Source organism: Hippichthys cyanospilos, chromosome 8 (assembly GCF_059441005.1).
Source record: "Hippichthys cyanospilos isolate Australia breed blue-spotted pipefish chromosome 8, RoL_Hcya_1.0, whole genome shotgun sequence".
Taxonomy (NCBI): Eukaryota; Metazoa; Chordata; class Actinopteri; order Syngnathiformes; family Syngnathidae; genus Hippichthys; species Hippichthys cyanospilos.
In genome coordinates this window covers 22795458-22819417 of record NC_142376.1, presented here as the reverse complement: position 1 = coordinate 22819417, position 23960 = coordinate 22795458, and the positions used below count along the sequence as shown (strand labels likewise).

The 23960-nt window shown below is 41.4% G+C and overlaps 1 protein-coding gene across 4 annotated transcripts in view; it reads right to left on the bottom strand.

Moving 5' to 3' along the window:
• zswim8 (zinc finger, SWIM-type containing 8) overlaps positions 1-23960 on the bottom strand; it is a 174251-nt gene that overhangs the window by 3887 nt on the left and 146404 nt on the right. For 3 of the 4 annotated variants that reach the window (XR_015866487.1, XM_088422253.1, XM_088422254.1), the window contains 9 exons: positions 16662-16808; positions 16245-16467; positions 11472-11761; positions 10247-10470; positions 8215-8709; positions 7819-7993; positions 7550-7714; positions 6051-6170; positions 1326-1504 (listed from right to left, as the gene is read on the bottom strand). Coding sequence is in view for 3 of the 4 variants with exons in the window: in XM_088422253.1 (XP_088278379.1) it covers positions 1326-1504; positions 6051-6170; positions 7550-7714; positions 7819-7993; positions 8215-8709; positions 10247-10470; positions 11472-11761; positions 16245-16467; positions 16662-16808 (2018 nt within the window). In the remaining variant the exon portion in view is untranslated. The remainder of the gene's footprint in view (positions 1-1325; positions 1505-6050; positions 6171-7549; positions 7715-7818; positions 7994-8214; positions 8710-10246; positions 10471-11471; positions 11762-16244; positions 16468-16661; positions 16809-23960) is intronic. The other variant, XM_088422255.1, reaches the window with a different exon arrangement.

Sequence of the window (23960 nt, the reverse complement as noted above, 5' to 3'; positions counted from 1 at the left end):
ATGCAACATTGTTTACTCATGTAAACACAAATGGCACCACCTATCTGTTTCCCGGAAGCTAATGTCCGGTCACCTTGGTGCACAGCGTGTGTTTTCAATTCGATTGCCGAGCCCAGCCCATTGGTTTGCGTCAGTCAAGCTGATAGGCAAATTGGCAACAAAGAAAATATGCTAACTTTGATTACCCCATTGAAAGTGCTTCGGCCTCTCAGAGCAATAAGATTAGTGAGCTGGATCAGTAGTGAGTATGGATCAGTGTCAATGGACTGAGCCCGGCTGGGCCCCATGATTACAGATCCAGCCACCAGGCGCTCGCCAATGAGCTGAGGCTCAAGGTGGTGATCTCCAGCCCTGGCTCCAGAAGGGGGCCCTGCGTCCAGGCGAGGGAAAACAAGATCCAATATTTTTATTCGTCATGAGGGATCTATGAGCCATCCTCAGTCAGGTCCCTCACCGAGGACCTGTTTCTCATGGGTGACCCTACCAGTGACTCAAAGCCCCGGACAACTTAGCTCCTAGGGTCATTTGGATAGGCAAACCCCTCCACCATGGTAAGGTGTAGTGACACAGTTCTTAGTCCTACTTTCATCCTAAATTATTAACCTCACGGCAAGGCTTTAATTACTCAAAATACAACTTGGCACTGAGGCATCACGATCTTATTAATATTAGGACTACTAATTTTGTGACAGCAAATAGTTTAGGCCAGCTTACTTGGTTTAAACTTGGCTTAATGAATAGAAGATCATTTTCTTCAAAAGCCCTTCTTGTAAATTACCTCATTAGAGAACACAATCTGGTCTCTGGTTTGATCTTTGCGAAAGCTCGTTGAAACCAAATGTTTTTTGTTTTTTTTTTTTACCAAAAAAATGAAGCCTCTCCTCCAAACTTTGTGGGTTCACATGTTGTATATCTTTGTAAAAAGGGTGGGAGTGTCGCCCTTATTTCATAACCTAATCTCAAACTTAACTCGAGCACCAGTCATATGTTAAAGACTTTTGAAGATTCAGATTTTACAAGTTCTGCGTAAATTTAATGGACAGCACAGCCACGACACAGCGCAGTGTGGCGGATACGCAGGATGTGGAAGCACTTTATTTTATTAACATGGCTCCTGAGTGCAGTGGAGCGGAGACACAACGCAGTATCTGGAATCCTTGTATCAGTCTTACTCACATTTCGTTCACAGGAACCAGTCAAGTGAGCCTCAACAGGATTAGTGGCCAATTAAGTGGATTTTAATATAGATTTTGAAATGGAAAAATGTATTGAGCAAAACTGTGAGTCTTACAGCAGATGAAAATTTTGCAAGTAATGTGTAATACCTGCAGGTAAGACTGTTGGCAGCGTTGAACAAGCTGGTGGAAGGCAGGTGTTCGGAGATGCGCATGAATGTGAGCAGGATTCAGCCTCTGAAGAGCATCCATAATGATCTCCTGTAGAACAAAGGGGCTCAGGACACCTTTCGCCGTTCCCACACAGAATTGGTATACATAGTTGACACCTGACAAAACAGAGGGACAAAAGGGAAAAAAAAAAACTATGATAAAAAAAAACAAGCGATGGCCAGGCAATGCAAGTGTTGTTAATAATCATGTCACCAATATCCGTTGATCTCCAGATAATTAAGGCATTTGAATTTCTTCTTCTTCTCCTCCTTTCAGCTTTAACCTTCAGGGGTCACCACAGTGAATTAACTGCCTTCATCAAAGCATGTATCTTGCATTATCTTGTTTAATAAACAACCTTGCTGTCTTATTTTATTACATTTCCAAATCCCCTCTTTGTTTTTCCTCTAGGCCTCCTGTCTGGGAATTCAAAACTCAGCATCCTTCTCACTATATATTCTTCACCTCTTTTTCAAAGTCCCCATTGCTCTGGACCAGAGGTGCTCATTGAGTTGATTGCGGGCGGCTGGTGGAGCACTTGGCTATTGTTGGTCACCCGCATGACATCGCACTACATGGGATAAAAACACTCAAGGTGAATAAAAGAATGTTAGTTGAATGTCAATTTTTTTTTAAAGATGGCGCCCACCGTGGCGGCCATATCTGTTTCGCTCTCTCGTAGCAAACGCTTCTTTTACAGCAAGGAGGCACTTCTTATCATCGGTGAAGTTCATCACAAACTTTCAGTTGGCCTCGCAGACTTTGGCTTCTGTTGCGCCTGGGCCACGCAGCGGCTTCAGCTGCGGGCAGATTGAGCGGCCGGCAGCTGAGGTGGCTGGGGCGTAAGCGAGCCAAGAGGGGAGGCCTGCACGCTAGGTTTAAGGCTGGGGTTGCCGGGCCACTGGTGCCTGGCCTGCTCCTGACTGGCGTCCACTATACCAGGGAATGGGATAGACGAGCTGAGAACCCAGACTAGCATTCATCGTGAGAGTGTTGTTTGTTTCACTTTCACTGGGGCCTGGCTGGCGGGGGATGCATCGGACTTCGCGGTCGAGCTGGAGGCGCATGATGTTTGCCGATGAAACCGGTCATTAGCCAACATGAGATCAAGCAGCCGGATGCTGAATTCATTACAGCGGGGGACTTCAACCACTCATGATTGTTTTCCCTAATATTTATTATCTGCTTGTTTATGGAATGTAGTCTGCTCGGGAAGTGAACAGAATAAGAATTTAACTGTGTGGTATGGTACTATACATGTGACAAATCTCATTGAATCTCTTTTGAATCTTTGAAAATTTAACACAGCGTTGTTCACTTAGAAAGCTGCTTATGCTGGGAGGTAAAAGTTATCAAGTAGTAGATCATTGTCAGTTTGCTTCCAGGAGGAATGTAAAAATAAAACCGTACTAAGGTGGTATGTTTCATACATTACTTATTATCCTGCAATTTCTCTCAACATTTTAAGAACATTTGACAACCTGACATTTGACTGAGACCGTTTGACACGTTCTCTGTATGTCTGATGCAACAGCGATGAGTAGTGCACTCCTAATTAAGCTGAGTGAGTCAGATTCTGTCTCTCACAGCAGTTGTACAAATCTGAACATGTGACTTACACAGCCCAGATGTGCATTTTCATTTCATTTCATTGTGTATTTTCTAAGATGTGATTACCCCGCCCCGTTTGGGCATCTCTGTATATACTCTTGCGGCTGATGCGGCTAACATCAGTCCTCTATCTTCCAGGGCAAACTATCGTTCCAGCTTCTTCTACATCTGTTCCCTCCTCTCACTACAGATTAGATCTGCAAACAATATAAGTCCTTAGTAATTCCTGTCCAACCTCTGTCAGCCCGTCCATCACCACAGCAAATACGAGGGGGCTCAGAGCTGATCCCTGATGCAGCCTCACCTCCACCTTGAGCTCTGTCACACCTTACAGCACATCTCAACACTCTCGTACTATCCTTGTTTGTTCTGCATTGCTCTAACATCCTCCTCTACTACTCTAGAATTCCTCACACAATACCACAGTTTATCCCTGGACACCCTGTCATAAGCTTTCTCCCGATCTACAAAGACACAACCCTCCCTCTGACATTCTCTGTATTTTTCTATCAACATCCTCAAAGCAAATAATGCACCTGTAGTGCTTTTTTTGGCATGGATCCATACTGCTGCTCACAAATGCTTACTTCTGCCCTTAGTCTAGCCACTCATAACTTTCTCATAACTTCATTGTATAGCTGATCACCGTCATTCCTTTGTAGTTACCAAAACAATGCACATCTCCCTTGTTCTAAAAAATGGGTATCAACACACTTCTCCTCCATTCCTCAGGCATCTTCACACTATCTAAGATCCTGTGAAACAACCCAATCAAAAGCTCAACTGCTACTTCTCCAAGCCACTTCCATACACGTACAGGTATATATCATTAGAGCCAAGTGTCTTGCCACTCTTTATCCTCTTCAATGCCTTCCTCACTTCATCCTTTCAAATCTTTGCTAGTTTTTGTTCCACCAGAGTCACCTCTTCTGCTTTTTGTTCTCTCATTTTGCTCATTCATCAACTCTTCAAAGTACTCTTCAAAGTAATCTTTCCCATTTTGCATTCCACTCTAGCATACAAGTCATCGTAAACTTTGTCCCCTCTACTTTCATTCTCAATTACAGTGTAGTAGCAGCCCCACTCACAGTTCCAAGTTTGGTTTCTGGTCAACTCATGTGCCCGAGGACATTTTTCTGGCGCTCAAAAACCACTCCACCTCGGTTCCCATCCTCCAGATGCCTGATTCGAGCAGCAGTCTGTCGTGGAAGGAAATGCTTTGGACATCTTTGTCATAGCATGTCTATTCTGATCAAGCCAGCTGGTCTCTTGATTTTTACAGCTTCAACTTCACACGTGGATCCAGCAACATCAAACCTGCTCTCAGGCAGTTCCAGAAGGAAAATTACCCATCCAGTGATCTGAACCTATCATGCACTATTTCTGTGTCATCGCCACATTAACCTGGGAGATGGAGGAAAAACTGAGATGAGCCACTAGAGTGAAGCCAAACCTAAGTGCCCCCCCCAGCCCCCCAACTGTTTACTTGGCGTGGATGCCCTGCGTTTCCAGGTACTGTGGTGGGCAAAGACTTCCAGACTGACATGCCATCAGTTCAAAGGACCATAATGTCCTTTGCAAGCGATTCTTGAGGCCCACCATGGGCAAATATGTGCTCAGATTCATCAATCAGCATCTGTCGTCAGCACAAAACCTCAAATCCACAAACTGGCACCGCAGTTCATTGGACGTTTTCACATCCAAAGGATGATTGAGCCAGCGACGGTGCGCCCCGTCCTACCTTCCATATCTCCAGCCGTGGTGGCTGAGAGCCCCTTGGTCCCTACTGCTCCACCTCCTTTTCAGCTATATTGACGGTTCTCCTGTGTTCACAAAGAGGCAATTACTCCACTCCAGTCACCGGGGAAGGGGCCTTCAGTCTTGGTTGGGCCCCGACTACTCAAACACCTACTGCCTAGTTTGGCTTCCCCGGATTCTGACCACGTTCGTCTGTTACTACCCTAACGCCTACTGCTTAAGAGAGTCACTTTGCCTGCCTTTTTTCTGAATGACCATGATTCTGCCACCCCTGATTGGACTCTCTGCCTCGGCTTGGCTCTGTCTGCCTGTTTCCTGCCTTTTGAGCCTCCGTGTGCACATGTAGATTGCAGGAATGCTGCTGAGTACATAATATTTTGCACTATCATCCTCATATGTATACAGCTTCTTCCACTCAATCTACTCCATAATATGTTGATGATGTGAGTTCATTCTTATATTAGCACATCATTATCACTGCCCTTATTGCCCTATTACTGATTTTATTGCCTACTTTGTCTACTTTATTGTTTGTTCTATTGTGTGGAATTTAAGTCTGCTTGGGAAGTGAACTGTATAAGAATTTTATTGTGTCGTGTTTTTTGCATATGACAACAAAACTTGAATCTTGAATTTTGAATTTCTTTTCATGGTCAAATGCATAAAATTTTAATAAACTCTTTAGTCACGAGCTACACCAAATGGTAAATAAGCTTGTGACAACATTTTTTAAATCAAAATTTTCATCGAAACACACACACTTGCACACATGTAACTAAAAAAAAAAAAAAAAAAAAAAGAACATTTGGAAGATAATGCCTCAGGAGATGAGGAGGCTTAAAATGCTTACCATTCTCTTGGAATCTACTTTGCCGTGGTCTTTCAAAAATTCCTGATAGTTTGAGGTCAATATCTTTTCTCTAAGGTAAAGGTTGCGTTGGAATTTTGAAAGTAGTATGTGCCAAACCTTTTTGCTCAAAAATGGAGATTTCAACATAGCAACATTCAAACTGGTGTAACAGTAAATTTTTCACCGTGTATTATATAATTTTATAGGAATATACCGAAAATTGTAGAATCCCCCGCCTACTGCCTGAAGATAGCTGGAATAGGCACCAGCCCAGGCGGGACCCTTGTGAGGTTAATAAAATGGATGGATGGATGGATGGACAGATGGTTGTGGAGTTAAGAGACAGAGGTAGTCACACACATGCGCACGCATGCACACTTTTGTGGCGAAATACATTGCAGACATTTCACCACAACAAAATATTTCAGTAGTGATGAGCTCACCTAGCTTTGAAGCAAGTGCCAAAAGCCATTTGATATCTTCTGTGTAGGGTGGGCTTCGGGAAAAGTTGTTTGGGTGATCATTATGAGCTCTCCTTCCCAGCATCTCCAACGCTAGCATACCTGAGCAATGGAGGTTATTATTAGTATTAGAGTATATAGTAAAAATGAATTTAAAATGAAATTGACTTTCATTACAGTTATTATAATTCTATAATATCTTTTTATTTATAAAATTGTTCTTCATATTCTGTTCATTTTGTGTCATATTATATTATTTTCATTTGGTTACGCTCCTTCTAGTGTTGTAGTTTTAAGTTGGAGATGTTAACCAATTAGAATTCAGCTAACTTGTGTCGCCAGGCTGCATGTAATCTTCCTGCTCCTGGAGGCGCTTGGGCATTCGCTTCAACAGTTGCGGGCTTCTGTGCAAGAACAGTTGGATATGTGAATGGCTCGTAGAACTTAATAGACAGCTGAAATAGCCAATTGAGTCATAAGATCGTCATCTGGATGACTCACGTTGAACGTGACTGCAGGAAGGCGGTGCAATGCTCAACAAGCAAGCTATATGTTGTCTTTGGCTGATTGCATAGAGGCGTAGCGTAGCCATATTTCTGGCTGGGCTACCAGGGGCATGAGCTAACCCTGGCAAATAGTTCTGCTGGGAATGCCTTTTGTTTGCAAAGGATCGATTTGGTGTTTGGACTACACTGGATTTGCAAACTTAAATTTGCAAACTTTTCTTTGTTTATTGTTTGATTTTTAATACGTTTGTGTCATTTTATTTCGTTCATATTCAATTAATAGTAATGAAATAAAATGTTCTTATATTAAACTGCGATTTGTAATTTGGACTTAATAAAATTTTGAGGATATTTATTTTAAATTATTACTAATGTTTTAAAGTTTTGACAGCATCACGTATAATGAGAAGTTTTAATGGCTGATGCGGGTTTATTGACATTTAAAACCATTAGCAAAATTGGTCTGGTTTTGAGTTACGCGGTTATAAGTCGACCCCCAAATATGGGGGTTTAAAATGAGGAAAAAAAAAACCTCCACTTGTACACTGAGAAAGACGGTATTCAAGCTGTTCCAACTTTAAAATTATTATCCTATACCTACTGTACCTATGTTCAATATTTAAATGCCAACAAAAATTCTCAACTTTGCCCTTTAAAATTACTGATGCTAAACAATTCCAATTTACCAAAAATCTATCATTTTCACCATCAAAATGCCCTTTAAAATGCCCATCCCCCAAAAATTGCATGTTTTTTTTCTCCTTTTGTTCTGCATATTTCAATCGATTAAAATGACTAACTATAAATTGTCCACCCAATAACATTTCTGACAAGCAATTTGTAAATTGTATTATAAATTGTATTATAATATTGATATTATAAATATGATGATGATTATTTTTGTTATTTGGACAGAGCAAATATGTTATTTGTTCAACTTTTGTTCAAGTTAGAAATGACTAAAACAATTCTCACCAACTCTATAGGCAGAATGGAGATAGTGCATGCTCTGTTGGCTGATTGGCTGGTGGTGGTGTTCCTCCTCTACTGGATAGGAAGTGCTAGCCAATGGATTTGTTTGTGAGGAAAGAGAGGAATCCTGAATGGCCTGTAATGTGGAGCCAGCATGGATACTGCCAACTAAAAAAATACAACAGACGTGCGCCAGATATGACCAAAAATGGTAACATTGTTTTTTGTGATTATACAACCCACAAAACAACAAACACAGAGATGGTTCTGACCTGCTACTGTGGTGGTAACTGGTAGACTGGTTTCAGAATGGAAAGGGTAAGCAATCTGCATCATGGATGGAACTGGAATAGCAGGGAAGGTCACAGCAGTTGTTGTCATGGAAGGTGAAGGACCAGTAGCTACTGAAAAGGGGTACTGGGCACCAATAAATGCTGGCTGTATACCCTAAGACACATATAGTAATACTGAGAAACATGAAGATTTTTTTTTTTCTTTTTTCACATTCTGTTTTAGGAGACCCAATGACATATGATGTATATTTCTTTACATTTATTATACCACAAACAGGATATATATATATATATATATATATATATATATATATATATATATATATATATATATATATATATATATATATATATATATATATATGAACGTCTCACCAGTGGGTATGCACATCTGAACACAGGAAATACATCAGGTCTGGGTGCATGTTGCAGAGGATGACCTAAGTATTGAGGCGTACAAGCTGTGGGCAGATGGGTCTGTATGGAAGCATAGGGTTGAGGGCCATGGGCATGAGTATGTGCCAAAACTTGCCCTGACATGCTGTGGGAATTATGCATATTAGAGCCCACAGAGGTCGCGGATACAACAGCTGCAGCTGTGACTGAAGATGTGACTGCTATCCCAGCTGACTTCACATTGGTTCCATGATTGAGAACTCCACACCTGGTCTCTAGGATCCTTCTGTTTACACATTCTTTGGCCCCACACCGTCTCAAAGTCTCTTTTTGCTGGCTTAGGTTTCCTAAAATTGAATGCTCATACAGCCAGTACCACTGATGAGCGACCTCGAACAATACCTCAGGATAAACACCTCCACCTTTAGCTGCTTCTTCGACAGCCATGCAGGCTTTTTCTAGCATCATGTTGTCCTGCATTAAAAAAAAGATAAGACAAAAATATAGAATGTTTTTTTTTTTGTTTAAAAGACATGTTTTCATAAGGTCATAATATGTGAAACGAGGAGACAACATGGTCAAATGAAAGTCTTATTCACTTTTAAAAATTTTATTTCGAGAAAAACAACACATCTGATATATGTTGTATTAAACTTTAATTGAATTTGGACTGGTTCTACACAGTTTCTTTTCTGCTTGGCTTCCCATTTAGGTGAACACCTTTTGATAGATAGATAGATAGATAGATACTTTATTCATCCCCGTAGGGAAATTCACATTTCCAGCAGTATCCTCAAGTCGAGATATAAAATATGAGAAATAAAATACACAAGATACACATAAGTCCAGTACAGAAGTATACTTACGGTGCTTGTTAACAGTGTAAACAGAATAGTGTGAATCGTTGGAGTCTAGTGCAAGTATAATTAAGGTGCTTGTATAAAGTGAATAGTGCAGTGCAGAGTATGAGGTTTTGAGTTTAATGTGAGCTTTTACTGCCCCGGGTGGAGTTGAAGAGCCTCATGGCATGGGGGAGGAATGATCTCCTCAGCCTGTCCGTGGAGCAGGACAGTGACAGCAATCTGTCACTGAAGCAGCTCCTCTGTCTGTGGATGATGCTGTGTAGTGGATGTGTTGGGTTGTCCATGATTGATAGCAGCTTGTTTAGCGCTCGTCGCTCAGCCACAGTTGTCATCCTAAAGTGTTTCTCTTAAAAGAATCTAAACATGGAATTGATCTCTTTGGTTTCTCAACTCCATTGACTGAAGGGAAAATTAAATTTATAAGATGTTAAAAAGTATGGGGAAATACTGTAAACTTGCAGTGCTCTCGTCCTAGATGCAGGAATGCATAGTTTCAAATCAACATTTTTTTTAATAAGGGTGTGCCAAAAATGTGATTTACATAAGAATAAAGATTCTCATGTACTATGATTTAAAGCAATTTAAATCGTCAGGGATTCTCTTTCACTACGATTTAAATCGATTCCTTTATTGATATTGAAACTAATTTTTTTTATTTATTTTTTTTGCTGTCCGCTTCTGTACTACGTTGTAGGCATGCTGTGCAATGATGTCATAATGCAGCCCATTCTGGAAAGTCAGGCAGCGAGCCGCATGACATACAAAAACCAAAAATAGAGGAAAATCAACCTGTCCTTATTGAAAGCAGCATTGTCACGTTTTGCGGGAAGTATAAAAGCCACACTGCCGCAAATTTAAATGCAACGTTGTGAGTGAGTGAAGCAACGCAGCTTCCATTTTTAATTGTGTACGACATCACCCCAGAATGTCAACAGTGCACATCAACGCAGTAGCCAGAATCTTTGTAATAGTTTTGATATGAGTTTATATTAAATATGTGTGAAGATATGTTTATATCATTTTACTTTACCTACATAGGCTCATTTAGAATTTTACAAATAAAACAAAGTAGCACAGCTGATATTTCATATATCAGTGAACTGAGAACATGAATGGTTAAAAAAAAAGCAAGAAAGAAAATAAAGTACCTGTTCTTTACACTGCACTAATGCTCTCTGGATCTCATTAGGATTCAGAGCATGTGCATGAGGAAGGCAGCTTAGAGCCAGTTCTGCTGCTGCACGGACCATACTGAGGTCCCTTGCCCGTGATGCACGGTCAGACAATGATGCTACTTCGGGAGGTGTGAGGTGACCATCCCAACACTCCATCAAAATGTTGAGGGCAGCACTGCCAATCTCCATTGCTTGACCTGAAAGGGTATACGTATATGAACAAATGAGAATACAATATTGCTTGATAGTAAATTGAAGCAGCAATTGAAAACCCTCCCAGACATTGTATATTGTAACTGTGTATAAGCTACAGAACACTCACTGTTCACTCATGGACATACACATATACACATAACCAGGGTTCTAAAGCCACACCTGCCAATCCACCAAATGTGGATTCAAATTCATTTTGAGGGTGTATCTGCCAATTTGGCTGATGAAGTGTAACGCAATTGTGTCATGTATACGAAATGGTAAAGTCACAACTCTAAAGCCACAAAATTAAGATCTCTTGTGAAAGTAAAACATTAAATACTTCAGGTTCATGTTGAAGTCAAGATCATGAATTTGATATGATAATGGATTAAACATAACCCTGTGAAAAATTCATACTATATTTAATCAAATTTGTGAATTAGATATGAGTGAATTAGATACGTATTGGAAAACTTCAACCGAAAGAAACTATGCGTGGATGTTGAAAGGCTGATGAGTAAAAACATGGAATAATTTGCTGGTCATTGAACTGTGGCCTAGGGTTTCCTGGTGCTAAGTGCACATATGGAAACCCTAATGTTTGAACATGGTGATCGTAATGGATAATTCGTGGTGAGCACAGAAGTTCAGTATCCTGAATGGGGGAGTCCCCAGAATTTCTCCAGGGATTCCAAAAAGGGAAGGTCATATGAACTGCTATTCAGTGCAGAGGCAGGGAGAACAGTTAGGAAAAATCTCACCGGAAGGCCTTGCTACACAGCAACCCCCATGATAAACCATCAGGAAAACCATATGGTTTGTCTTGCAAACAGTACCACTGTGTGGTTGTGCATTACTACGCAACAGCCCCGTAATATTAATAATTGGCTATTGAAAATACTGATTGAGTGGTTGTGACTTTGTAGAGTCACCAAACATATTGGCTGGTGTTCAAAAGAGGCTAGTTTATATCCCTGCACACAATGAATGCATTGAAACAAACCAGTAATCCAGGACACATGTGATGAGTAGGTTCTGGACAGCCAGTTGGGGGAGACAAAGTTGTGGAGACCAAGAGCATACAGGCCAATCTCAAAGGCACACAGATGGAGGTTTCTGTGTGGTCCCTGGAGAGCTCCATTAACAGAAGGCTGGGTGAAAATGGAGGTAGATGAGTTTCCTCCAGCTTTGATGAGCACCGTCTTGGCTAATTCAAAGTAAAAGTGAGCTGCGGCTTCTGATGGCTGGTTGGGCACATGAGGCACATGGCACTCTGGACGACGGCTTTTGTATCTAGAGACAGGGCACACAATTAAATGCAACATGTTATAACAATGAATATGATTGATTCAATAAAGTTCATTTAAACTAGTACCGTAAACAATGTTGAAAAGCTTTGTTATGTGCCTAGCTCAACTAAACCTCAAACATAGCCTACAATGTCACCATGTTTAAGATCAGATTTTGCTTGCTTTGCGGTCGCAGATGTGATCCATTTCCTCTTAGTTACCAGTCTGGGAGCAGCCAATAAAATCCTGTCATCTTGGGAGTCGCTCAGCGTCACGTTAAGCCTGTCATATTAAGGGCTCCATGTCCATATAAGCTGATGTTGATGATGCAGATGAGTGTCTAAATCACTTCTTGATATGAATCAACTCTCAAGCTACTCAACTTTCATCATAGGGATCCCATATAACATAGGTGTCGAATTCCAGTCCTCGAGGGCCGGTATCCTGCATGTTTTTGAATCCTCTCTCAAACACACCTTATTCAAGTGATTAGGATCATTTTCCAGCTCCTGTTAATGAACTAATCGTTTGAAAGAGGTGTGTTGGGGTGAGAAAACCGGAAAACATGCAGGATACCGGCCTTCGAGGACTGGAGTTTGACACTTATGCCATATAAAGTTGCCATAAAAAAAAAAAAAAAAAAAAACATCCCCCCTGTGGGCCATCACCTTATTGTGGTGGAGGGGTTTAAGCGTCCCAATGATCCTAAGAGCTAAGTTGTCTAGGACTTAATGCCATGGAAAACAGGTTGAGGGACCAGATTAAGCATGGTCCATCGACCCTTGATGATGAATAAGATAAATGGATAAGTTCCCTCTCCTGAACGCTGGTCACCGGGGCCCCCCTCTGGAGCCAGGCCAGGAGGTGGGGCTCGCTGGCAAGGGCCTGGTGGCCGGGCCAGCACCCATGAGGCTCGGCTGGGCTCAGCCCGAAGAGGTTACATGGGTCCCCCTTCCCATGGGCTCACCACCTGTGGGAGAGGCCATTGGGGTCGGGTGGAGTGTGAGCTGGACAGCAGCCAGACCCGGGAGCCTTGGCGTGCCAATCCCCAGCTACAGAAGCTAGCTCTTGGGACGTGGAATATCACCTCTCTGGCAGGGCAGCCTGAGCTGGTGTATGAGGCCGAGATGTTCCAACTAGATATAGTCAGACTCCCCGCCACACACAGCTTGAGCTCTGGTACCACTCTCGAGAGGGGTTGGACTCTTTTCCACTCTGGAGTTGCCAGCGGTGAGAGGCACACAGCAAGTGTGGGCATACTTGTCGCCCCCCAGCTCAGCGCCTGTACATTGGGGTTTACGCCAGTGGACGAGAGGGTAGCCTCTCTCCGCCTTCGGGTGGGGGGATGGGTCCTGAGCGTTGTTTGTTCATATGCACCAAACAACAGTTCAGAGTACCCGACCTTGATGTTCTTATAGTCATCTGTGATTTGTAATTTAGCATATAATAATCTTGGTCAAGCTTGCCTGCTCTTGGTGGATTTCATAAAACTTAAGGGTTAGGGTTATCAATTCTTTTAAGTTTTGGCAGTATCACCTATAATGATAAGTTTTAATTGTTGATGCGGGTTTATTGATGTTTTGTTTTTTGGGGGGCATTCATTCATGTTCTTTTTGAGACAAAAAATCCACTGATGGAATACCAAATGGCAGCATGGTACTCCGATTTCTTCCCACGTTCGCAAAAACATGCATGGTAGGTATATTGGCCTTTTCAAATTGCCGTGAGGTGACCTTAGGCAACCAGTTCGGGATGTCCCCTGCTTACTTCCCTAAGACAGCTAGGATAGGTACCAGCGACTATAGTGTGGATAAGCGCCTAAAGAAAATTAATGAGTGGATGGATGTATAGCAAATGTAAAGTAGTGATTAAAAATGTATCCTGTTTTTAACTCTATGTGTCTGTGTGTGTGTGTGTGTGTGTGTGTGTGGGGGGGGGTTTAAAACATTTGAGTTTGAATCAATAATGTTAAATTCCAACAAAAATATAGTTGAAAGACTGGAGCTGCAAGCAGCTATAACAGGCCCTTGCAGTGCGTGCACGTTGCAGTGCGTCAAGGCTTATGCAGGTGTACTCCAATGGAATGTAAGTTTGTTGATGTCTGTAAGAATGGCCTTTCATTCAATGTGTGAAAGCACACCAAGATGCACGACAAATCTTTAGTCGATTAGGTCAACCGTGTAAGAGATATTAAGAGGAGTTTGGTACCTGCAAACAGCCAAAAACGGTTCAAAAAGGCACATAAATAATTCATAATTGTGATTTTGTACATCTTAGTATATGGCGCTCTATAAGTAGGTAAAACGGGCCATGACCCAGGAGACTTGTTGACTCTAGGTGGCGCTACAAAAGCACTTTTTTAGAGTGTATTATGAAAACACCAAAATATCACATTTTAAAGCAGGCTTGACGAGTGTGCACATTTTGGTGACTTTTCGTGCATGTTGAGCCCTCCAAAATGCCATTCACTTAGGAGAAAAATAATATAACTATAGCTGCAAGCAGCTATAAAGGGCCCTCGCAGACCTGTGCACGTTGAGGTATGAACAGGTTGGGGTATGAACAAGTAAGAGTATCAACGTGTTTGGGTACACGCATGTTGGGGTAAGTGAACATTAGAAGTCAGTGTTTCAGAAAATGTTCTATTACATTTACACAAGTTATTACATTTGATCAACAGGCTCAATAAAGTACACAGATAATGCAAAAATTATGTTGTATTATTTTGTTCCACACAGTGGTGTTACCACTACGATAAAAAATTAGTTCATAGAAGACTTCAGTACAGAACTCTTATCAAACATGTGAAATTTAGAGGTGGGATTCTGTGGGTTGAGTTACAGCAGCTTTTATTGTTGCATGAACTTTACACTGCTGGGTAGACCACGCCCATTATCGAAACAACGTACTATTTGGTGGAGGGCAATAGGTGTGGCCAATGGCTTTTCAGACATTATTTAAGCGGGTTAGTTATAACTTCAAGAGGATCAGCAGAGTACAAAAAAACATTAAGGAATTGCTATATTTTTTGCTGCCAGTAGGTGGCTCTCGCGCTACTATTAAAAATAAGCTTGTAAGTGTATTTCACATTGGACTCCCATTCCATGTACGAAGTTTTGGAAAGATCAGATCATCTCGGTCCAATTACAGCAAATTTTTCTGTTTTGGTGAAACATTGGACTATTTGGATAATTTATAACTCCGCCCACATCTTCCAGGTGATGGGATCTTCACGATCTTTGGGATATTTGTGCCTCTAAATCTGCTAATGGTGAATACCAACAGAGAAGTTAATCGAGTGAACCGATTACGAAAAGAAGGGACGTGTTTGAGACAAGCCAACGTACAAGAACGGGGGGAAGTTGCACATTAAAAAAATTCATAATTTTTTTTTGTACATCCTAGCACAAGACTCCTATTGACTTTTTTGTAGGTCTTTCAGTCCTACACATGCCTAAAAAGTTTCGTAGCTGTAGGTTAAACCAAATAGGATTGACTGTAATGTTTTGACTAATGACATTTTTTGCTGCCACTAGGTGGCGCTAACTTTAAACTGGAATATATATTTATCAATGTCTTCAGAAATGGATTCTCATCCAATGTGTGAAATTGTGAGAAGATCAGATCATCTGGGTCAAATTACAGCAGCTTTTACTGGTCCTATAAAGCTTCGGGATGAAAATGGACGTAGAGGCCACGCCCATTATCGAAACTACGTAAAATTTGGTGGAGGTCAGCAGGGCTGTCTACAGGCTTGTCAGACTTAATTTCAGCGATATTACTTCAAAAGGCTCAGCAAAGCACTTAAAAGCGTTAAAAAATGCTATATTTTTGGCTGTCACTAGGTGGAGCTTGCACCAACAGCAAAAACAAGCCAAAAGTGCACATTCCAAAAATTCTCTTTCTCTGTACATTCTCTTTTCTCTGTACATCTGAGCATATGGCTCGCGCTGACTTTTTTGGAGGGCTCGAGGTACATAAGGCTACACACTTTTGTAGCTCTAGGTCAAACGGGCCGGGAGTGAGAGGCTATTTTCCACTCATAAGGCCATTTTGGGGCCAACGACAGCACTTTTTTCGTATAATCCGGAGAAAAACAAGAGGGCTCTCGCAGCGGTAGCTGCTCGGGCCCTAATAATAATAATAATAATAATAATAACAATCCGGAGAAAATCAAGAGGGCTCTCGCAGCGGTAGTTGCTCGGGCCCTAATAATAATCCGGAGAAGAACAATAGGGACCTCGCAGCGGTCGATGATTGGGCCCTAATAACAATAATAATAAAAATAATAATCTGGAGAGGAACAATAGGGACCTTGAAGTGGTTGCTGCTCGGGCCTTAATAATAATAATCCGGAGAAGAACAATAGGGACCTTGCAGCGGTCGCTGCTCGGGCCCTAAAAAATGAAAAATATATCATGTCATCGTGAGTTAATATGTTTATTCGTATTTTATTTGTCATAGTATTTGAGGAAATTTGTTGTCACCTGCTGGGGTCTTTGCTCTTGGTCCTGGCTCCCCCTTCTACCCGGTGAGATCCACTGGAAGAGGAGGATCCCAGCGAATCTGAAGATGAGCTACTGATGCTGTCACTATCTTGACCCCGACTCCATGATGTTACTGCCCATCCACCTCGGAAAGGCCGACGGTTGAGGGTGGGAGAACTGTCTGAAGTTGTTTCTGGAGCGCTGCTGTCAATACTTGCCATACCTGTCAAGATGAGATTTCATGTTTCTTGTTGTGTGTTGATGAAGAGTCAATATAGTATTCATCGTTTGTCACCATTAAACACACAAATAATGTCAAAGTATTTATTTTTCCTATTCTAATGTCAATTATGGTAATTAAAAGTACAACATGCCAGGTGAATAAGTATGAAAACGAATTGCCTGTCAGATTGTTACCAGTGTGTTTTTTCTGTCGGGCAGGAGATCCCCAGCAGCGTTGGCTATACCCACAGCGTGACCCAAGTGCCAACTGGTTGGTCACAGCATTGTCAAGCTTGGATGTGAGTGACTCATTTTGACAGTCCTTTTGATTGTTTCCTGAGACTACATAGAGGCAAAGAAATATCAGATATATAACCAGTGCCAATAAAGTTGAACAATTCAGATTTTGATTGTGACTATAAACATAAGTTTGTGGTTTGAATAGCTGTCACATGAAAGACGAGTGACTTGCAGGAGACTTAAAATGTACCTAAAAAGACCCCAAATTGAGGGCTTGATGGGTAAATGGAGCAATATTTTAAAATTTGATGAAAAGCTTATGTTCCAATTTTTGTTCTGTGTCAAAATAGTTTGCCTAAAATCACCGTGTTTAATTTTCAAGGATGGCGCCATTTTGGGAACGGATGTGACATCCAGTCGTTGTCAGGGCTATTCTTGCCCCACCGACTGATAATGCCAGATCATTTGTGGCATTGCTCAAATGGAGTATTCTGTCAGTCAAGAGGAAATTGGCAAACATGGATATTTATTTGAGCCAGAGAAGGCCTCCAATTCGGAATCCCGCAATAAAAACAGCAAGACTACTTTGTCAGATGAATAAAATGTTGCATTGGAGAGATGGGGCAGGGCAGATATGTATGAAGTAAGATCGCTGTCAAAAAGATGTATGCATGTTTAACCATTCATATGAGTACAACTTTAAATTGTGTTGAGTTTACGAATTCAAAACTTATGGGTACCAAGTGTTTTGAATACAACTCTCATTTGCACGACTATGACCTCACAAGATGACTTTTTTTTTTAATTCTCTCATGTGGATGGTGGTCTTTGGATTTGTAGATCTGCTCCTTTGAGTTTGAGTTGAATATGCAAATTTAGATGACGTCACACCAAGCTACCAGACAAAGTCGATCTGTGAGTCATCTGCATTGCACATGCGTAAAGCAGAAACTGCAGAGAAAGAAGTAAATAGATAGCCTTTATTATCATTACAACTGCACAAGTACAAGAAATGAAATTTTGACTTCAAAAGCTTGAACCATCTAAGAAACATACAATACAATTGACTGACAGGGAGAGGCAGACGACAAGGCCCGTTGGGCTGGGCTAACGCTGACTGCTCCGATTTCCTAGCATAGATAAGGTTATATAGAGGCATGATGGAGGAGGAGGAAACACCACGTAACCCCGCCGACAGCAGCCAAGTGTGGCGCTTTCTCAAGTGGCATTGACATCATGCAATGAGTTCAGGAACGACAGAGGCATTGAGTTGTGACAATGCATGTGGTGTCTGTGGATTTGTTTGTGTAAGAGTGTCTTGCAGCAGATAAAACAAACATACTGTCCGAGTTGCAAATGGTGCAGTCTATTTATCAGTACAAGGGCACTAGGTAAGAAGGGCAGGTTGCAGGAGACTATAATGATAGGTGACACAGCAGACAGCAAAGGACAAAGACAACAAAAGCAGGGGGTAAGGGAGGAAAGGAGTAAGCAGAAAGCATCCACCTCTATGAAAAGCTATTTGAAGAAAGAGCAAAATTTCAATAGCTCATCAGGCTTCAGTGTTAAGAGTATGTGCAGTCTATTTATCAGTACAAGGGCACTAGGTAAGAAGGGCAGGTTGCAGGAGACTATAATGATAGGTGACACAGCAGACAGCAAAGGACAAAGACAACAAAAGCAGGGGGTAAGGGAGGAAAGGAGTAAGCAGAAAGCATCCACCTCTATGAAAAGCTATTTGAAGAAAGAGCAAAATTTCAATAGCTCATCAGGCTTCAGTGTTAAGAGTATGTGCATTTTTAGTAACGCTCAAATGAAGCTTTTGTGGGCCATTTGTGGCCAATCATTCCAATCTAATCCACATCTGACCAAAGTGCTGTACAAAACAATAAGAACATCGTAAAAATAGACACAATAGCTCAAGGATATAAAACACTTAATCTAATAAAACAAATGAGTAAGGGTAAAACAGAATAAAATGAAGGATACAAAGAATAAAATAGTGAATACAATGATAGTGATAAAAGAATAAAGGAATAAAATAAAAGTAAAAAGTCCACTGTCTTACTAGGTGCTAAACGCCAAGAGGTGGGTTTTGACAAGTGATTTAATAACAGGCAGGGAGGAGGCCTGCCTGATGTGCTGAGGCAGGTTATTCCAGAGTTTTGGGGCTGCAACAGCAAAGGCACGGTCCCCTCTGAGCTTCCGCTTAGTTTGCGGCTCTCTCAGGAGCAGCTGATCAGCTGACCTGAGATAGCGAGCAGGTGTGTAGGGGTGCAGAAGCTCAGAGAGGTATGGAGGGGCAAAACCGGTCAGTGATTTAAAAGCAAATGATAGTATTTTAAAATGAATCCTAAAATGTACAGGCAACCAGTGAAGTGAGGCTAAAATGGGGGAAATGTGCTCATGCTTGCGTGTGCCTGTTAAAAGACGTACTGCAGCGGTTCTGGACCATCTGCAGATGGGAGATGCGGGAGATGCGAGGCACTGACCCCCACATAAAGGGCATTACAATAGTCCAGCCGGGTATATATGAAGGCGTGGATAACTACCTCGAACTGCTGCCTTGAGAGAATTGGCTTAATTTTGGCCAGCTGCCTCAGGTGGTAGAAGCTCGATTTGACAACCATCCTGATCTGGTTGTCAAATTTGAGCTCCGCATCGTTTGAAAAATGGCTTTGTTTAGGGAAGCTTCTGTAACAGCTGTGGACCCCTCCTGGCAGAAACAAACACTGCAGTTGATTTGAAATAACCCATTCCTTTAAATTGGTCTTGATGCACACACAAACGCCTATTAACAATTAAAGATTAATGAATTGCAAATAAATATTTTTATGTAATTTATTGTTTACTTAATTTTTGTTGCAGTTATGTGGCTTTTAAACTCTATCTCCGATTGTGACTGTACAATTTATTTTAAATGAATGATTTTGAAATAATATATGCCATATATTATTTCAAAATCATTCATTTAAAATAAATCCATATATTATATGGATTTGGAGTCACAGGTCATTAGTTTGCAAACTACAGTCTTGCATAAAGTAATTTATGAATAAGATGAACATTTATGTTGCATTCTGTTGTTGATGATGCTAAATGTGAGGAGTGATCCAATGTTGTTAATAAAGTTTGTAACATCTTAGGGTAATGCAGAGGTTTCCCTGCCTGAGTCTCATAGTGACAGGGCCCTAGCAAAGCCAGCCTTCATGAATCAACATTAGAGAAGGGACCTTGACATATGACATTGAGGGTTCCATGGCAACTGTGAAGGGACAAGAGAAAACCAAAGTGGGTAAAAGTGTCAAAAGGTTCCTAGCCATGGGCAGACGAGATGGCGGCCCATCCATGTTGATTCAATTGACAATGTCAGTTCTGGACACATAAGTTTAGTGAATTCAATATGTCGTCTGTGCTGACATATATAATGGAAAGGATAAGAAAACAATTGCTCCCCGGAAAGATGATATTTACAAAATACTGTTGGAAGATGGGCAGGGTGATAGCAGAATGATTGTGGTGCAGGATGTTAATACAGACGAGATGGGGAGGGCACCTGTTGACTGTTTTGTTCTGTTAAAACAAATGACTAAAATTTGGACTGCTGTAAGTAGTACTCCATGTAAGACAGAATAACGGGGCCCGAAAAAGTGCTGAGTCCATAGCCTAGCCACCTTCTATTATGTGTTCCAGCATGCTATAAGTAGACAGAGCTGAACCCTTGATGAATATGAAATATGTGGGATGTATTGCTACTAGACCCATGATGGCAAACAAAGGCACCGACCAAGACCGCCATGTCCAAGGCTTTTTGCGAACTTGAATTAGATGCTGAGGTACTGGTTTAGTGTTCACAATACCAGTAATAGGAAATCACAAACTTGAGAAAATCAATTCAAACATCCAAGACTGATTGCAGAGGATGTTTATGTTCTTTGTCTATCACCGTACAACACCCTCATTAATCCTGTTGAGAAACCAGGGAAGCTGCACCCTAGATTGGTGCATGATCTAAGGCCTATCAAAGCATACATCAACCACTCACACACGTTTGACGCATCGAATCTATATACAATACAGTGGGCCCCCGGGTTACGAACTTAATCCGTTCAGCGGCTACGCTCGTATCTCGAATTGCTCGTATAGCGGGCAATCCAAACCCATGTTAATTCGTGAATGCGTGCAACGCGCGCAGAAGCCTTAGGTAAAATCATCACGGTGTATACATATATTAATATTAAGTGACATAATCTACTGTACAGTTGCATTAAATAACAAATACAAAGGAAAAATGACTTTTACCTTTGGAAAGACGTGACTTGTGCTGAGATAAGCAGAGATGAGCAGAGATGAATGCTCGAAGTCAATACGGTAAATCAGATATGCTATTGGTCTTACAGTGTCACAGTAACTTTTTCAGTCAGGGTTTTCTCTACTTCCTTCCATCCCAACCAGCTGTGCCATCAAGCTAGATAAAGGCGTTCGGCCAATAGCATATCGGCACTTCTGTGATTGACGTGTGACGCCGGCCAATAGCATCTCCGTGAGTGAGACCGGGTGACCTTAATCGACCAATAGCATATTGGCGTCTCCTTGACTGACTGATAATTATTCGCACTTTTTTTTAAACGGTTGGAATGTATTGACATCTTATTCATTAAAACACATTTAATCCTGTGACGATTTTTTGTCCTGCAATCGGCACACTTAATTTCATGTCAGCTGTTTTTCCCGACGTGAATTGAGCTGGGTGGAGGCGGAGGGGAGGTTGTGTGTGTTGTATTAACTAGGCACCACACTTATGGCTAGTTCGAGCGTCAGTTCACTGTTGGTTTCAATTCACAGAATTGCAACAATGGCGCTGTCTCAAAGCATGTCGGGAGGTCGCCGCCTAACATGACATGCAGTTTTGTCAAGCAACCATCTTATAGCGCTGCAATACCACCCGTAACAGGGTGCAAAGATCAACGTCTTGAGTTAACACGGCAACGCATATAGGCTATTGGTCTTACAGTGTTACAGTAACTCTTTCAGTCATGGTGCAAATCACGGAGATACTAAAACATCATCCTCTTATTTCTTCCTTTACCGCTGCTAGTAATTTTAGAAGCTATGTCTAACAGATAAAGTTTGCAAAGTCTTCAAAACATTCCGTTTTTCACTCATTTCCTCTACTTCCTTCCATCCTGTCCCATCAAGCTAGATAAAGGCGTTCGGCCAATAGCATATCGGCATTTCTGTGATTGACGTGTGACGCCGGCCAATAGCATCTCCGTGAGTGAGACCGGGTGACCTTAATCGACCAATAGCATATTGGCGTCTCCTTGACTGACTGATAATTATTCGCACTTTTTTTTAAACAGTTGGAATGTATTGACAATTAATTAAAAAAAACACACATTTAAACCAATGACAATTCTTTGTCCTGCAATCGGCACATTTAATTTCATGTCAGCTGTTTTTCCCTTTAGCTGTACAAACACTACACTTAAATGGTAATATATTTAGACACCGTGAGTGAGACAGTCAGTGTGAGGTTGTAAGACCAATAGCGTTCACGTTACCGCCACAAGTATCTGTTAATGATTGTAGATGATGCAACTGCCGAATATGTTGACGCAGTTAGGCGAGAACATTTCTACATACTCAATGGCTGGTTTGTCGGAATGCTCGTAAGGCGAGAGGTTTGCTCGTAAGCGGAGGACAAAAATCTCCCTGTTCCACGCTCGTAAGGCGAATTGTTCGCAAATCAGGGTGCTCGTAAGCCGGGGGCTGACTGTATAAGCAAATTGATTATCCAAGCATAGGTTGTTTACCATTACGGATCTTTCAAAATGCTTTTTGTAAGTGATGTGACGAAGTGTGATTTCTTCCTCTTTCTTTCCTCTACTATAGGTCAGTGTCACACCTTCCGTTTATCGCCAAAATTCTTGAGAAAGTTGTAACACAACAGTTTAGCGATTTTATGATAGACAACAATAGATTTGAACTCCTTCAGTCAGGTTTTAGGGCCAACCACTCAACTGAGACAGCCCTAGTAAAAGTGACGAATGATCTTCTCTTAGCCTTGGATTCCAACATCTCATCAATATTATTACTGCTTGATCTTAGTGTCGCATTTGACACTATTGATCATCATATTCTTATAGAACGTCTTAGATCATGTGTTGGTATCTCGGGATCAGCACTTTCTTGGTTCAGATCTTACATCCTGGGAAGGACGCATTGTGTCTCTTATGGCGATGCGATCTCTGAATCTTTCTCCGTCTCATGTGGTGTCCTGCAGGGGTCAGTACTTGGTCTCTTACTGTTCAACATCTACATGATTCCTCTCGGCGATATTATACGTAAACATGCTATTAGTTTTCATTGCTAGGCTGATGATACCCAACTCTATATGCCCTTAGAAATAACGGATCCGTGCAAGTGCAGTAAACTGGAGGCTTGCCTTGCCGAGATTAAACAATGGATGTCTTCCAATTTTCTGCTTTTCAACCCTAATAAAACTGAGATGTTATTTATTGGCCCTGCTCATCATCAGCACTTGCTTAAGAATACCACGCTGAACCTAGAAAACTGTATTATTTCCCAAAGTAGTTCTGCAAAAAATCTTGGCGTGATATTTGACTCAACTCTCTCCTTTCGAACACATATTAATAACATGACAAGAACGGCGTTTTTTTTACCTCCGCAATATAGCTAAAATTCGCCCTATTCTTTCTCTTAGCGATGCAGAAACATTAATTCATGCATTTGTTATGTCGCGCCTAGACTACTGCAACATTTTGTTTTCTGGACTTCCCATGTCCTACATTAAAAGCCTGCAGGGTGTACAGAATGCAGCAGCGAGACTATTCACAAGGACGAGAAAGTTTGATCATATTACTCCGATTCTAGCTGACCTTAATTGGCTTCCAATACACGTGAGATGTGATTTTAAGATGCTGTTAATTACTTATAAAATTTTACACGGTTTACCTCCTTCCTATCTCGTCGACTTAGTATCACCTTATGTTCTGTCCCGACAACTTCGATCACAAAATGCCTGTTTGCTATCGACCCTACGGGCTAAAAAGAAGTCTGCGGGATCAAGGGCATTTTCCATTCGCGCGCCAGTACTATGGAATGCCCTACCTATGGAAGTTCGCGCAGCCACCTCAGTAGAAATCTGTAAATCCCGACTAAAAACACATTTATATTCAAAAGCATTTAGTTAATTGAGCCTGTCTGCAGCTTTCTTCTTTTTTTCTTTTT